The following is a 16,227-nucleotide window of genomic DNA, read 5'->3' as shown; positions in this document are numbered from 1 at the left end:
ATACTACAACTTCAAACTACAAAAAAACTACTCTGGAGGGGGCAGGATGTGCTACTACTTAACGTGGTCACGTGCCTTGAAACTGGGTAAACTGGGTCTTTTGACCATCTGACGGATTCGCTACATCAAGTAAGAGCCCAGCATAATAGTGTGTGATGGTATGTATGTGTACCAGAACGTTTTCCCACGGTGACGCGGCTGCCTGCTTGCACGCACACCACACAGTTCTTCTCTTATCTTGTTACCCGGACATGTCAGATCGGAAAGCAGCACTGGGTACTGGTGTACCTTACATGTTAGATGTAATGTAAATCATCGGTAAATCACGTGACCACTCTTATTGTCGAAACCGTAGGCCCCGAAGAGACACCGTACGCGCTTCAAACGCGGGCCCACTCTGAGGGCCAAGAACCATGCACCGGTGCGTGGGCCTTGACACATGGCCATGCCCGCTGTCCTGAATGTTTTTACCTTCTCGAGTCGAGCCCATGTAATTATTTGCTTCTTGATTTAACAGGCATTCCTTAGAAAAGTAATACATTGAAATTTCATCATTGAAACCAAGGCAGAGTTTTGATATACAAACAGCATAATAGCATAGCATGGTTTTAAACGTTTCAGAAACACTGGAATAGGGGTAGCACAGATTTGAGTTTTGAGAGCTAAATCACGTAGAGCAGTGTGATGGACAACCATACTGAGCTGTTGACGTCTTTACGACACGGCCAAGGTCCTGGTCAGGGCGCAGGGCAAGGCGCAGGTCAAATCAATGGACAAGTTTCAGGACAAGTGCCTAAAGATAAAGAAGAAAAGAGTGCGCAGGGGTCTTTAGCAGACTTTAATTTGAGCAATTTGAGTGATGAGTCGGTGGAGAAGCTTCAGAAGTTGGAGGAAATTACGCTGAGCCATAGTAATTTGAGTCAGCTTCCTGGGTTTTTCAGGAAGTTGACGCATCTTCGGGCACTTGATCTTTCATTCAACAAGTTTACTGAGATTCCCGCAGTATTGATGCAAGGTGGGCTAGCTTTGGAGAGGCTTGACTTGTCGAACAATAGCATAGCGCAGTTACCGCAGGACTTCCCGGAGGAATGGTGTGAAAAGCTTGTTTCGCTAAAGTTGAGTAACAATAGTTTGGCATCCATCAAGACGCTGTACCCGCTTGTGACGCAATTGAAACACTTGAAAGTGCTTGAACTTGACGGCAACTTATTTTCTAACGATGTTATTGAGAAGGTCTTACAGGGCTTCTCGAATCCAAAGTGTTCTGCCGATGAATACTGGATTCTAGCGTTGAGGAAATACTTCAGTGACAACAACATAGCCCCTGTGACGCCGGTTGCTCCTGCTGCAACAACTACAACTACAACAACAAATGCAACTACTGCTACCGCTACTACTACTGCTTCCACTTTGGACACACAACAAAAGATAACGCGTGCAGCGAAAAGAATGGGGTTCATTGGAAACTCGCATTCCACAGATGATAACGATGTTGTCAATGGTGGAACGAATAATACAAGCGGAAACGTAAATACTGTTATCAATAGTAGCAGTACAAACGGTAGTAACCTCACTTCTCCACAGAGTGATCTGGACTTGTACTCGCACTCTAAATTTAACGAATATTTCAAAAGGTTGTCTGTGTTGCCCGAAGAACCAAACTTGCAAGAAGTCCAAGAGGAGCAAGACGAACAGAATTTCAAAGAACTACTACAGACACATCATGAAAAGAAGAAAAAATCAATGGAAAATGTGGTGCTTGCATGTCGCAAACTTTTATTCACTTTCACAGAATGTCAGCAAAATATTAGAAAGATTACTTCACTCTGTCCCGAAAAGACAATTTCAGTGAACGTTGTAACGCAACTTTACAGTTTGAAATCCCACATCGATAACTTGGTGGAAGTCTTGGAAAAATTTGAGTCAAACAATGCACAAAACGATCCTTCGATAACTCAAACGCAATTCCTACATCATGACGTGCTGGTACGATTGTGCTTGACAATCCTGTCTATTTTCAAGAAAATATTTGTGCAACTACGCAAAAACTTCACGGCATTCTTTGGTAACAACGACGTTTTCTTCCTGAGAGTATTTTACATGAATATACTATGCTCCTATACGGAAATATACAATGCATGGAATCTTCTGGTACTGGATAACCAAGAAATAATCAAAAAGAAGAAACTGGGAAGAACTCACTCCGTACATTCGATGAATGTACCGCAATATCAAAAGTTTTTGAACAATAGACAGAGGTCGTCATCAGCAATAAACCGTTCTCCATCATTCAATGGAGTAACCAGTCAGCAAGCCACTTTAAACAGTAACACTTCACAGGTGACACCTCCAATACATCCGAACTTCACAAGCACACCACTTTCCAATACATCAACAACACCGCCGGTTTCCGATTCCTCTCCTAAACCATCTCGAAGTGTTAATTCTAACGAACAATCAAATGTGTCTATTAGTACCCAAGGAAATTCAACTAACGAAATTTCTAATATTTCTACTCAGAATTCAACCGTTACAGATACAGATATCGACTCGCAATTATATCTCACGCTTAATACCGTTATTGATATGGTCAACGTGGTCTATTCCCAGTTAACGCAGGCGATAACCAAATCGGCCATAGCAAGTACAATCTCGGACCAACTTGCTATAACCCCGACAGTGGCTGCAAAAACCAAAGATTTAACAGATACATGCTACCAATCAATGGAACTATCTAAAGTGTTGAAGAGAAGATTACATGTGATATCTAACAACGATGTTGACAAGTATTTAACGACAAAAGAAAAACTGAAAACTTGGGAAGACATTAATGCATTTTTGAAGTCCATTATCGCAATTTTAGCTAATACAAAGGATATTATGGGTGATTTACCGACATTAAACGATGTGAGGCCTAATTTAGCATCGTTGGCAAAGATAACAAAAGACGTCACTGTTATTCTGGACTTGAGCTCTTACAAGAGTGTATCTTTGGCTCATCAACAGAACTCGTCATCAACAACCTCTAATCCTAACGGTTCGGATACAACGTCACAGAGTCAAAGCACTCTATCTGCTCAGCATCTACAACAGCAAGATTCTTCTTTCAACCAACAACACCAAGAATCTTCCTACAGTTACCAGCAACAACAGCAACATGCTGAGTCTTCAGATCATCCTGCGCCCAGTATTGTAACACCGCTGTCCACACCATCTCTGGTCACACCTCATAGCACCAATCCATTTGATCAATTATGAATCAGTCATTTTGTCCTCTTCACTTTTCCTTAAATAGTTTATTCTAGACACATCGTTGGTTAATCAGGTATGTACAAAACAATATATATATATATTGTATATATTTTGTTCTACGTATTATGTACCTCTCTCTAACGTTTCTAGATAAACTCTTGAAATTTCATAGTGGTATCCGTGTATATCGTTTTTCTCCATTAGTTGTGGTAATAATATCCTTGTTCTCTCCGCAATCCCTATCAACCTCACAATCTCTGTACCACTTAGTTTAAAGTTCCCAGGAACCTTTCCATCAATGAGCCTTGCAAATATATTATCTAGAATGGAAAGCATTTTGAAAAGTTTCCTTAAAGGAGCTGGAGTAGTAGTTTCTACATCTTCTTTAGTGCCAGGAACTCTAGATTCGTTACTTCCGGCGGTCTTTAAATTAGGTTCATTGCTACTGGCTGCATCAGCGTTTTCCGTGTTCTTTTCGAGATCGCCATTTTCCTCTTCATCAGTAAGTGGGAATTTATCTAGAAAATCAAGGAGGTCATCGGCTATTCTAATAAGGTAGTATGACTGGCCGAAATTTGTGGACTGCGAGCCTTCAAACCTTTTATATATTTCTGAGTCATCTAGGTCTTCTTGTAATAGAGAATCTGTGTTGCTTATCCCATCAATAGAGTACCAGATAAAATCCACAAGTTTCTTGAAGTCATGAAGCACTTCCGAGAGGTTGTTATAACCATGACTAACATTCAACCCTCGACTTTGAACAAATTTCCTTTGGATTTGTAACAACTCGTTATCGATGTATGCGACAAACTTGGACTGCTGTGAAAGCGAAAGCCTTCTCGCCTGATGAGTATGGTGTCCATTTTCGGCGGATTTTTGAGGCGCCTGTTGCAAGTCAGAATAAGACTCAAAAGGGGATTTCAAGTCTACAACCGGTTGGAAATCTTCCATATCATCGAACCCTGCATTATCTATTTGGTCGTCGATAAAAGTACGTTTAAGTGAGTTCCCATTTGCAGCGTCTTCATTATCCTCTTCCATCTTTACATCGTCTGTGTCGTCTAAATCCGGGTTTAAGTCTAGTTGCAAAATCTCATCTTCACTAATATCATTTATATCATGATCATTCGCAGCATCTGCTGAAGGTGTGTTCGGTGTTGGAACAGTCGACATTGTAAATTACTTCTTTGACAAATGTGTGAAGCAAATAGAAGAACCCTTTAAAAAGTAGTTAAAAAACGATGCGCACAGTCCGCGAAAAAATAAAAAAAGGGCTATTAGAAATAATAATATATCAGCAACTTCTGTATGAAGAGCTAACTATTAGCTTGTTGTGTGTATTAGCGGTTGGTATTGATGCTCTTTGAAAGATCTTACCATTACTCTTTTCTACTTTTCAAAACCACGTTGAACTTGTTTATTATGAAGTTCAAGAAAAAAACCCTTTGGTTTCTCCAGATTATGAGAACATCTGCAGGTTTTTATTCAGTAAACGAAAAGACAGAAATAAAAATGGGGAAAGGATGATGAGATTAATGCGTTGAGTATTATTCAAGATGAGATAGTACACATGGTATATATGTATATGTTCATATATATGTGTATAAATGTGTGTGTAATTAAAAACTTTTAGTAGATTCCAACTCGAAAAGAAGTTTCAATTCGGTGTTAATGGAGGATGCTAAGGTAAAGGATGCAATAAACAAAAAACAAAAAAAAAAACAGACAACAAAAGAGTAGATAGATGCTTTCATTCCTGTTTGAGGTACCATGTGTGTCTATAAATGAATGACATTAAAACTTGGGTTGGTGTAATTATTATAAATTTGCTTTGTGTTTTCGTTTTCTTTGTTCTCTTATTCTTGGTTCAGCTCTGCCACGATTGAGGGCCACTGGTGTCTCCGCTACTGCTGCTTCTTCTTCCGAACTTTAACCTATGCACGAGTTTTGATAGTTTTTGCGAATTGACAGTTGGTGAGTGGGAGGATAATGAAGATGAGGATGAAGTACTTGGGGTCTTTGATGAAGATGAAATGGAGTATCTATGCAATTTTTTAATCCTGTGAGGGAGAGTGTCTTCCTTTGGTGTTTGAGGAGGCTGTCTGTCTTTATCTTTATCTTTATCTTTATCTTTATCCTGTGGGGATCTAGCGCTGCTGTTGGAGGTTGGCTTTGGGGCGGAAGTTGAGACGGCCGGCAGCGGTACTGGTACTGCTGGTGGACTTCTTGCTCGCAGGGAAGAAGCCTGCAGCAGCGGTGGGGTCGACATTGTTCTTGCCTTTCGTACGCGATCTAGTATGTTCTGGTGATGGTGATGGTGATTGTGATGGTGTTCGCGGTTGCTTAGGGAGGATCTGCTGCTGCAGCTTCCGATGCTGCCAGTTTTCTCTGAGCTTGGGGTGACGACGTTAATTTCCGAGTTGCAGTCGTCTGAAGTCAAGGCGCGAACGGCCTGGCTTTCTTGCTCACCCTCCTCGTCATCGTCTATAGCGAAATCTCCGAATTTGTCCAGCATGGGGCTCACGAGGTCGATGTTTTCCTGTGTCAGCTGGGACCGATGTCCGCTGGGCGGGGTAGTGATGTTTTGCATGTCGATGTCCTTTGTGTTTATGCTGGGTCCGAAACTGGCGTTTGCACGGCCGAGGCTTTGGCCGAGGCTCTGGCTGAGGCTCTGGTTCAGACTTTGACTGAGGCTGTGATTCAGGCTTTGACTGAGGCCCTGGTCCAGACTCTGGTCCAGACTCTGGCTCAGCTGGCTGCTGCTGCTGCTGCTTCGCACAGCATCGTCGTCATCGTCGCTGTACCCTCCGTCCACAATATCCTCAAAGCTCAGACTCCCGGTCCTCGGGCGAAGCTGCCGCTGGAGCTCCAGCGGCAGATGCAACGGAAGCTCCATCTCCTCGCACAGACACTCGCACTGGCACTGCAACTCGAGCTCCCGCACACAGTCCCGAAGGTGCTCCTGGCGCTGGAACTTGCTGTACGCATCCTGCAACAAACTCACAATGTGCAACCGTGCCTGCTTGATGCTCTCCCGTGACGGCACCACCCGCTCCCTATACGCCACGTCAAGCCCGTTCCTAATCGACTCCGGAAAGTTACACTCCTTGGGCGACTCCTCCTTGATGTACCGGTGGTAAACCTCGCTCCACTCCCGAAACCCAGGCTCGTTTCCATCCTCGCTCACAAACCCATTCGTCGCTTTGATGAACAGCAGATTCTCGTCACAATGAGACTTCGCCAAAAACCGCTGGAACAAATTCAGAATCTTCTCATGATGCACACACGGGACCTTCTCGTCTAGCAACTCTTGCAAGTCAGGCATCCGATTTCTTCTTTCTTCTCTGTGTCACTTGGGAAATTAATTCAATCTAATCTACCACAATGAATGAAGAAAAAATGACAAAACAAAAAATTTCACACAACACACCAGGTGGGTATCCACGATGCCTCTATCAATATCTATGCTCTAAGCTCTGGCAAACTAAACTAGTGTAGTGTCGTGTCTCTTCTCTTCTCTTCTCTTCACTTGCTCACTCTTTGCATTGACAAATTTCAGCCAAATTTCAGCCAAATTCCATTCAAATTTCAATTTCAAATCAAATGCCACATTTCACATTTCATACATATAATAACAATGTATGTCGAAGCGAAAGCCTTTTCTGGTTTCTGGTTTGTGATTTTTGGGTTTCTGGGTTTCCAGAGGGAAAGCGGGAGTGGGAGCGGGAGCGGACTGAATCGGTAAAAGCAACGAGGGGGGAACGGTAGGGCCAGGACAAAGGCCAAGGCCAAGGCCAAGCCCAGCACCGAGGGCCGGAGGGCCCGGGGTGGTGCTGGGGGTTCTGTCAGCCGGCTGGTGGGCCGGCCGGTAGTTTCTTTCTTTCCAGTGGGCTAGGCAGGCTGGTAGGCGTGCTGCATAGTATAAACGGGACGAGCGGCAGGCACTGGCGCGCAGTATCATGTGACATCGATATTGTATTGACATTGGACATTGCGAAGTGGGACCATTTCCTGGGGGGTGGTGGTGGTGGTGGCTCGGGGGATACCGGAACCGGGGAACTCCGGGAGTGTCCCACGTGACCTGGTGTTTCTTTTCTTTTTTTCCTGGTCGTGTTGTTACCCTGACGGGCCAGTCAAAATTTTTTTTTTTGGTTTTCGGTTTTTTTCCCTTTGCTGTGGCTTCTCGCGCCCGCGCCACAGTGTCGCGGGTCGCCCCGGGCAACGCACAATCGCACGAGGCGTTATCGCAGGGCCCTGGGTTTTGGTCTTTTTTTTTTTTTTTTTTTTTTTCCTCTTTCCTTCCATTCCAATGACAAAAGTATATTCAGAATGTCAAATATAATCAATCAGAATTAAGTATAGTCAGACTTTAATTAAGTATCCAAACTCTAAGTTAGAAAACAAGTTCCTAGTTCTAGTTCTAAGCTCCCCCTTCTCCCCGCAGGAGCAAACTTAGGACCACGAGCACACATTTCCCTGATATCCAGACTCTCCACGGGTCTCCCAAAAAGTCCCAACTTCCCTTCCCGTACCCGCAATGAACAATATCAATAGCTCATCCTCAAACACTGCTCACCATAGCACAAGCAACAACAGCCAGGGTATGGAAAACATTTGGGGCGGCAGCCCAGACCTATCGATGAGATCGCCTTCAACCAGCTCCAACCACAACCACCTCCAATCCTTGGTCAATCCAAATCCATCTGCTGACTCAAACTCAAACACAAACGACATCACCCCCAGCATCCTACTCGAACAGCTGGCGTTTGTGGATAACTTCATGACGGACTTCAACTCTGATTTCGGATCGGGCGGCGTCGGGAACGCGTTCTATAACGGCGCGAGCTCAGGCGATATGGCAGCAGGAAGCGTTTTTGGCGGTGGTGCTCTAAACGACCCGAACCAGCATCACACAGGGCTCATGAACGCCGAAACACAGCTGGCGATGGACGAGCGTTTGGCCGCAGAATTAAGCGTGTTTGCAGACGAAACTTTCATCTTCCCAGACGAGGACAAGGCCGATCGAAACGACGGCGATGAGAACAGTAACAGTAACAATAATAACAACATGTTTGGAGATAGTAATAATAATAACAACAACAACAACAAACCCTCTTCGGAAAAGAGAAACTTGTTCGACCGCAAAACTAACCTCCTGGGAAACCAGTACGACCACACACGGCAACGGTTCTCGAAAAAACGGTCATCGGCGCAAAACTCGCCCATCGCTGACCATGGCGGATTCACAAACTTTGACGTCCAGGACCACCATCACACCAGCAATAGCAATAATAATCCCAGCAACAGTGCACCAGGCCGTCCCAGAGAACCCCAGTTCGTTCCATCGCCTCTCACCAACTTGCTAGCTGCCCACGACCTAACAACAGCAATGTCCTCAACTTCAACCGCTTCCCCCGCCGTTAACACAGCCCACAGTGGCTACCAGTCCAGCACAGCCGTCTCATCCGGCGGTTATGAGTCCAATATACAGATGCCAGACTACTCCAATATCCAAACGTCAACATTGGTGTCCCTACTTCCGCGAATCAACGTCCCCAGAGGTGCCTACCAGTCTTTGTACAATGTCGGTTTCAAACCGGACCAGATCGACGCAATAGCTGCCATTATTGCCTACTACGAGCGCGAAAGAGACAAGTTCGACCCCCCTGTGAAGAGCTCCAACAATAACAATTCAACTGCGCACAGCTCATCCCGGAAACCAGCTGCATCGTCTTCGTCTTCGTCTGCAGCAGTACGATCACACCCGATCGCTGCGTCGCCCCCTGAACAAGTACAGAGTTCGGTGACTATGCTACTAGACTTTTTGAACGAAAAACCACCCGCACAACAAACGGTCATCCACTCGCCAGCATCAGTCTTGACTCCGGCTTCAGCTCCAGCACAATTGCCGGTTCAAAGGCGGCCCGACCAAACATCTGAGCCCGCCGCAAAGCGAATGAAGAAGACTGACTCTGCCAAGAAGGATCTAAACACAAGCTCCAACAAAAATAGTAATGGTAATAACAGTGTGATTGATAGATATTTGGAAGACTCGCCAAGACCCCGCGCAGAGACAGCAACAGGGAAACTTCAAGGAAATTCGGACAGCAGGGCACACAAAGATCAAAGAGGAGACAATGCAAGACCGTTGTCTTCTACTACTACTACTACTAATAATAATAATAATAATAATAATAACACGTCCTCTACTCTATTGAATAAAAATAAGCAAGAAGACGGTAAAACTTCCTCCATTGATGCATCGCATATCAAGAACGAACCAACCGAAAATAAATCTGTAGAGAAAGAATCAAGTGGTGATGATTCTGGTGTTAATTCTGAGTCTGATTCCAAGTCCAAGTCCAAGTCCAACTCTACATCCAAATCTCAACCTCAACCTCAATCTACATCCATCCAACCTAGACCAAAACTACCAAACCTCGACCTCACTAAAAAACTTAAGGAAAAGGAGATGGAAACCTGGGTTCAAGAACTTTCAGAATTGGCTCGAGACTTGAAGCAAAGGATAAACACATTGGAGATGGAAAATAAACTTCTCAAAAACTTGGTCGTGGAGCGCGGTGACGTGAAAGACCTAAAAGTGTTTGAAAAGACAAACAAAGAAGCAGAAAACTCCGAAAAGAATACAAGTCAATAGACTAGGCCGCCTCCCACCTTCCTCAATAGCTGGTATATAATATGAGTTTTTGTATTAATAGTATTACATATAGTCCTGGCTCCCTCTCTCTATGAAAGGGTCGCGATTAAAGTTATTAACGTTATAATTATGATAGCAACTAGTACGATAGTTCCGCATCTATTTTTTTTCTTTTGGTACTCGTTTGCCTTATTTAGTTCCTTGTTGGCGTTCTGAACGTTGTGCGACAATCCAACCACATTTTCACCAATCGTGTCAACTTGGTCACCTTGTTCTTGCACCAGAGTCCCTAGCTGTTTAAAGATAGCATTGACTTCTTGGACTGCAGAATGGATTTTCGAAATATCCTGAGCCCTCTCGTGCTGTATAATAGTGTGAAAGTCCAACTCATCCTGGTTTAGCATGGCCTCCTGTTGCTGCGCAGACAAAAGTAAGGGTGTCTCTTCAGAAACCTGTTCTCTTCTATCAATACTATCTTGAATTGGCATACTTTCATACTGCGATTCAAGATGATCTTGTTCGGAGTTATGATCTTCTTCAGGTATCAGGTGTTGTACAGCTCGAGTCTCATACTCCGCTTTTATTTCGTTATAACGTTTCATTAACGCCTGGAAATCACGCGTAAACTTGTCCTGGGACTCAGTAGAAGTCGAATCCGATAGCGTTCGAATTATCTTTTGAATTTTTGGAATTATTTCGTTATTAACTTCATCTCGCAATGCCCTACTATCCTTGTGTGTGCCTACTTGATGTGTTTTCCTCTTCAATAGTTGAATATTCTGTTCAAGGGTAATCAATAACGGAACAGTATTGCTTTCTCCACTCTCAACATTACGCTCCTCTCTCGCATTAGAGTTTTTCTGGTAAAACGACATATGAAAGATATGGGCTCTGGTCCTGTTATGCCCTGTTTAAGCCTGTCTTCTTCTTTGTTAACTGTCACTAATCCACATATATACGGTTCACAAACGGTTTAACCAAAAGAGTTCGAACTGCTTTAATAGATTGGTTGAATACAAAAAAAAAAAAAAAAAAAAAAAAAATCCACGTGACCATTGAACCTTTCTGGGCTAGATAGAAAGGCAGTAACGAAGAAGTCTACTGCCTTGTATCTTGCATCCATACGCTAGATGGGTATTTGCTTTGAACACTTCTAATACCTTTGCACTGTCTGCCATTTTAATCTCTCTTCTGTGTATCTCTGTGAGGTGTTTGGGCTTTGTAGATGTCAAATGAGTATCTAATACGCGTAATTTTACTACTGAAGAGTAATGAAAAATAAGACGCGTAAAAAGGATTCTCATCTCTTCCTACAACGTAACAAGAAGTGAAGAGACGTTTAGGAAAGGAACATCCTTTGGAAGTCGGTTAACAGATACCAGGCGTAGCTGGGAAGTTGGATAATGAGCTCTAAGAATAAACTTGAGCAGTTGAGAAGGCTGCAACAGGCCAGAAAGCACAAATCCAGCAAGGATATCTTGGATGAACAATTAGAAGAGGAAAACGTGTATGACCTGATCGATGAAGACCAATACAGAAACCGGAAAAGACAGGAATTGTTGAGGGATGACTTCATTGAGGATGATGATGGAAGTGGGTACGTTGACCGCGGTGTTGATGAATGGAACGAACAAGAGGAATATTACTCTGACGAGGATATTTACAATGGTAAAGGTGAGAAGCAAGGGAAGAAGGGCTCGAGTAAGAATGGAAACAAGGGCAAGGACACCATTTCAGATATTATAAAGCAGCAGAATGTTAAGAGAAAGATAGCTGCCCCTGAAAAGAAACAGAGGAAAGTGGCTCTTGATGAATTTGATGATATATTGAACGAATTTGACTCGGAGCCATTGGTGAAGAAACCTAAACTGGTGATACCTAAGAAACAACTTGACAGTAGCCCATCAGTGAGCTTCAAGACATCACAACCAGATACGTCACCACTTAAGGGGAAGGAGACAGTGTTGTCTAGGATGAGCAGTGTTGTGCCCTCTGGATCTGACGGTATTGAGGAAGACAATGATATAGCTTCGCTGCTAGAAAATGTCGGTAGTTCTCCATCAATGAAAAAACAAAAGGCCTATGATAGTGTAGAAGACGAAGATGATGAAGATGACGAAGATGAAATCCACTTCAATAGAAGGAAAGTGAAGAGTGTTGCGGCACAAAGACAACTGAATATACATGCAAAAGCAGCTGTTCCAGTGACCTCATCACCAACATATGTGACAGCCCCAAACACCCCAATTTCTAGTTCTGTGAGACCCTCTTCTGGGGTTGAAATTTCGAGAACCAGCATGAGGCAAAGGATTCCGACTGAAGATATAGTTGATTCAGACACAGGTAAGTTCAAGTTCTTTTGGACAGATTTCTCTGAAATCGAGTCTTCTTTGATTCTATTCGGTAAAGTCAGGACAAAGAAGGATCAATTTGTAAGCGCAATGGTTCAAGTAAGTGGTTTTAATAGAGAGCTATACTTTTTACCAAGAGAGGGTAAAACGCCATCGGATGTGCATAAAGAAATCATTCCTCTATTATTAGATAAATATGGTTTAGAATCCTTACGTGCTAAGCCAGAAAAGAAAAAGTACGCTTTCGAACTTCCAGGGATTCCTCATGAAGCAGAATATCTAAAAGTTCTACTACCTTTCAACACTCCGAAATGTAAATCAAGTGCTATTCCATCTGATCTACAAGGTGACACATTCAAACATGTGTTTGGTGGTAATACAACCATGTTCGAGAATTTTGTCATTCAGCGTAAGATTATGGGGCCCTGTTGGTTAGAGATATCTGACGGTGATTTTGATTCTGTACAAGGAGCTTCTCATTGTAACGTCGAAGTGACCGTGAAATCTCCAAATTCAATAACTCCAACTAATGAAAAGCAATCTCCAGCCTTGAACTGTGTGTCGCTAGCTATTCAAACCGTTATGAACTCCAAAGAAAATAAACAAGAGATTGTTTCTATAAGTATGGCAGTCTTCAAGAATTTACCACAAGATTCTTCAATACCTAAAGATTTAAAGCCCAATGAAGTTGTCACACTTGTAAGGCCACCCCAAGGATCCACTTTCCCACCGCTACTGGGAGCAAAGTCTAAGAAAGAATTGCCCGGAAATGTACGTCTGTTTAACAATGAAAAGACATTATTAAATTGCTTCTGTGCTCTTTTGAAAGTGAATGATCCGGATGTGATAATTGGACATAGGTTGGAAAGTGTCATTCTTGATGTTCTTGCCCATAGAGCACATGAACTAAACATTCCTCAATTTAGCGTATTTGGGAGAAGGATGCGTAAAGCTTGGCCAGATAGATTTGGAAAGTATAATAACAACATGACACAGTTTATCATTAGAGACCTATTCGCTGGTAGATTGCTTTGTGATATTTCAAACGAAATGGGTCAATCTTTGACTCAGAAGTGTCAGAACTGGGAACTCAATGAAATGTATCAAATATCGTGTGGCATTGAAAGAAAGTCGCTTGAAATAAATTATTTGAGCCCAATATACCAAGAAGACGAATCGCAAATGATTCTAGCTTTAGGTGAAAATATTGAAAACTCTATAATAACTGCGGAAGTTGCCTTCAGAATCCAGATTCTTTCTTTAACCAAGCAATTGACAAACCTAGCGGGGAACGGATGGAGACAGACACTAGGTGGTACCAGAGCTGGTCGTAATGAATACATTTTGCTGCATGAATTTAATAGAAATGGCTATATTTTACCAGATAAGGAAACCAAGCAGATGAAACAAGAAAGACAACAGAAAACTGAAGACTTGGAAGAACCTGTTGTATCCAGTAAGAAATCAAAATACCAAGGTGGTTTAGTCTTTGAGCCAGAGAAAGGTTTGCATAAGAATTATATTTTAGTTATGGATTTCAACTCTTTGTATCCTTCCATCATTCAAGAATTCAATATTTGTTTCACTACTGTTACTAGGGATCCTAATAATATTGAAGAGCTTCCGGATGTTCCTTCTCAGGATAATCCTCAGGGTGTTTTACCTCGGTTATTAGCAAACCTTGTTCAAAGGCGTAGAGAAGTTAAAAACTTGATGAAGAATGAAAATGACCCTGCAAAGAGGGCGCAATATGATATTAGGCAACAGGCATTAAAGTTAACGGCAAACTCTATGTACGGTTGTTTGGGTTATGTGAATAGTAGATTTTATGCCAAACCATTGGCCATGCTTGTTACTAATAAAGGTAGAGAAATTCTTATGAACACAAGACAACTGGCGGAAAGTCTGGGCTTGACTGTGGTTTACGGTGATACAGACTCTGTGATGATCAGTACAGGGTGTGATAATTACAAAGATGCCATTAAAATTGGTGAAAACTTCAAGAAACTGGTCAATGAAAGATACAGTTTACTCGAGATCGATATAGATAATGTCTTTAAGAGACTCTTGCTTCATGCTAAGAAAAAGTACGCAGCATTGAACGTTACGATCGACAAACAAAATAACGAGAAGACCACATTAGAGGTGAAGGGTCTTGATATGAAACGTCGTGAGTTTTGTCCATTGTCTAAGGAGGTATCTACGCATGTCCTGAACATTTTACTTTCAGACAAGGATTCTGAGACTGCTTTGCAGGAGATTTATGCGTACATGGAGGATATCAGGCAAAAGGTCGAGAACAACGAAATCAGAATGGACAAGTATAAGATAAACACAAAACTATCGAAAGATCCTAAGTCATATCCTGGTGGTAAAAACATGCCTGCTGTCCAGGTTGCCTTGCGGATGAGAGAGGCAGGTCGGGTTGTGAAGGCCGGTTCGGTTATAACTTTTGTCATCACCAAGGGAAACAATGAAACGTCACAAGAAGCTGACCAAGCAAGCGTTGCCGAAAGAGCTAGAGCATTGAACGAGGTTATGAATAAGAAGAACGGACTACACCCGGACCCTGTGTATTACCTAGGAAAGCAGATCTTCTCTCCAGTGGAGAGATTACTGGAACGTATTGAGAGTTTCGATATTGTTAGACTAAGTGAAGCTCTAGGGCTCGACAGCAGAAAGTACATAAACCGTGGTGGCACCAATGGCGAATTAAACGGCAACGGCATAGATAATCTACAGCCTTTAGAGACCACTATATCTGACGAAGAGAGGTTTGGCGATAGTGTCTCATTGGAACTGGCATGTCCAAGCTGCAGTGCCAAGTTTGCATTCGGCGGGATCGTTGCATCCAACGACTACAGGGTCGTATATTCGGGCATTCAATGTACCAAATGTAGCCATATCCTGACCCCGATCCAAGTCACATCCCAACTAGAACGAGTCATTCGCGCCCATATCTCTCTGTACTATGCCAGCTGGGTGAGATGCGACGACTCTACCTGCGGTAACGTCACAAGACAGATATCGGTTTTCGGTAAACGGTGTCTGATGGACGGTTGTACTGGTGTTATGAGCTATAAGTACTCCGACAAACGTCTGTACAACCAGATGCTTTACTTCCAGTCACTATTTGACTTAAACAAGAACAAGACTCAGGCATTGAAGCCACTCTACCATCCAGGAGACAAGAATGCCCCAGAGAAACCACTCTCTCATTCCGAGATCCAGGCTCTCGCAGAACAAAACAGATCTCTATTCGAAACCGCAAAGCAAGTGGTAGAAAAATACCTGAGTGACTGTGGACGCGCATACGTTGACATGGGAAGCATATTCGACTTCATGCAACAATAGCCAGTCCACGGAACATATTTATACGTCTGTATATACGTCTGTATTAATATATATACACCAACTTATCACGTGATATTTATTTCGCGTCTATCGCCCTTTTTTCGGCTTCCATTTTCCCAGCTGGGATCGATGATTCCGATAAGAGACGCAATCAGACACCAATTTCCACCTCTCTTTCTCCTGCCCTGTAGAGAAGCAGAAGCAGAAGCAGAAGCAGAAACAAGCGAGCAAAATAATATTTCCAGGGAATAAAATGGAAGCGCAAAACCGTGCAAGAAAACCATGGCAACCGACAATCCACTGTGCACTCTCTTGTCACGTTTCTATGTCTTTTTGATCCATTTCTGTTGGCGATGCGATGCGATTCTTTTTTTTTTCCTCTCTTTCTTACGGTTTTTCGAATGCGTGTGTACATGACTTTTGATTATAGTTGATCTAGATAACACAACAAAAAATAAGTTGTAAAGGATTATGGCATTTTGTCACATAAGGGAAACATTGGTTAAAAGATTGAATTTAAGATGTTTTTAAGAGAGATCTGTTTGATAGGGCAATGAGCCGGTCATCTGTAGGGTGTTGCTGTGAGATTCGAGGATAGTTGGAGTGTGTTTG

The 16,227-nt window shown here is 42.8% G+C and overlaps 4 protein-coding genes across 4 annotated transcripts; 2 read left to right on the top strand and 2 right to left on the bottom strand.

The window, feature by feature from the left end:
- Positions 1–3,375: 3,375 nt before the first annotated feature.
- TFB6 (TFIIH complex subunit TFB6) lies at positions 3,376–4,425 on the bottom strand (the record flags this gene model as incomplete). The annotated part of the gene is made up of 1 exon (XM_022821982.1): positions 3,376–4,425. One exon carries the CDS (start codon positions 4,423–4,425, stop codon positions 3,376–3,378), a length of 1,050 nt encoding a protein of 349 aa, XP_022678289.1.
- Positions 4,426–7,789: 3,364 nt separating this feature from the next.
- MET4 (Met4p) lies at positions 7,790–9,910 on the top strand (the record flags this gene model as incomplete). The annotated part of the gene is made up of 1 exon (XM_022821981.1): positions 7,790–9,910. One exon carries the CDS (start codon positions 7,790–7,792, stop codon positions 9,908–9,910), a length of 2,121 nt encoding a protein of 706 aa, XP_022678288.1.
- Positions 9,911–9,999: 89 nt separating this feature from the next.
- On the bottom strand, positions 10,000–10,785 carry VAM3 (SNAP receptor VAM3; the record flags this gene model as incomplete). The annotated part of the gene is made up of 1 exon (XM_022821980.1): positions 10,000–10,785. One exon carries the CDS (start codon positions 10,783–10,785, stop codon positions 10,000–10,002), a length of 786 nt encoding a protein of 261 aa, XP_022678287.1.
- A 528-nt stretch (positions 10,786–11,313) lies between these two features.
- On the top strand, positions 11,314–15,615 carry POL1 (DNA-directed DNA polymerase alpha catalytic subunit POL1; the record flags this gene model as incomplete). Its single annotated transcript, XM_022821979.1, has 1 exon — positions 11,314–15,615. One exon carries the CDS (start codon positions 11,314–11,316, stop codon positions 15,613–15,615), a length of 4,302 nt encoding a protein of 1,433 aa, XP_022678286.1.
- Between the last annotated feature and the right edge of the window lie 612 nt (positions 15,616–16,227).

Source organism: Kluyveromyces marxianus, chromosome 8 (assembly GCF_001417885.1).
Source record: "Kluyveromyces marxianus DMKU3-1042 DNA, complete genome, chromosome 8".
In the NCBI taxonomy this organism is placed as follows: Eukaryota; Fungi; Ascomycota; class Saccharomycetes; order Saccharomycetales; family Saccharomycetaceae; genus Kluyveromyces; species Kluyveromyces marxianus.
The sequence above is the reverse complement of the archived record's forward strand: the minus strand, read 5'-3'. Positions and strand labels throughout refer to the sequence as shown.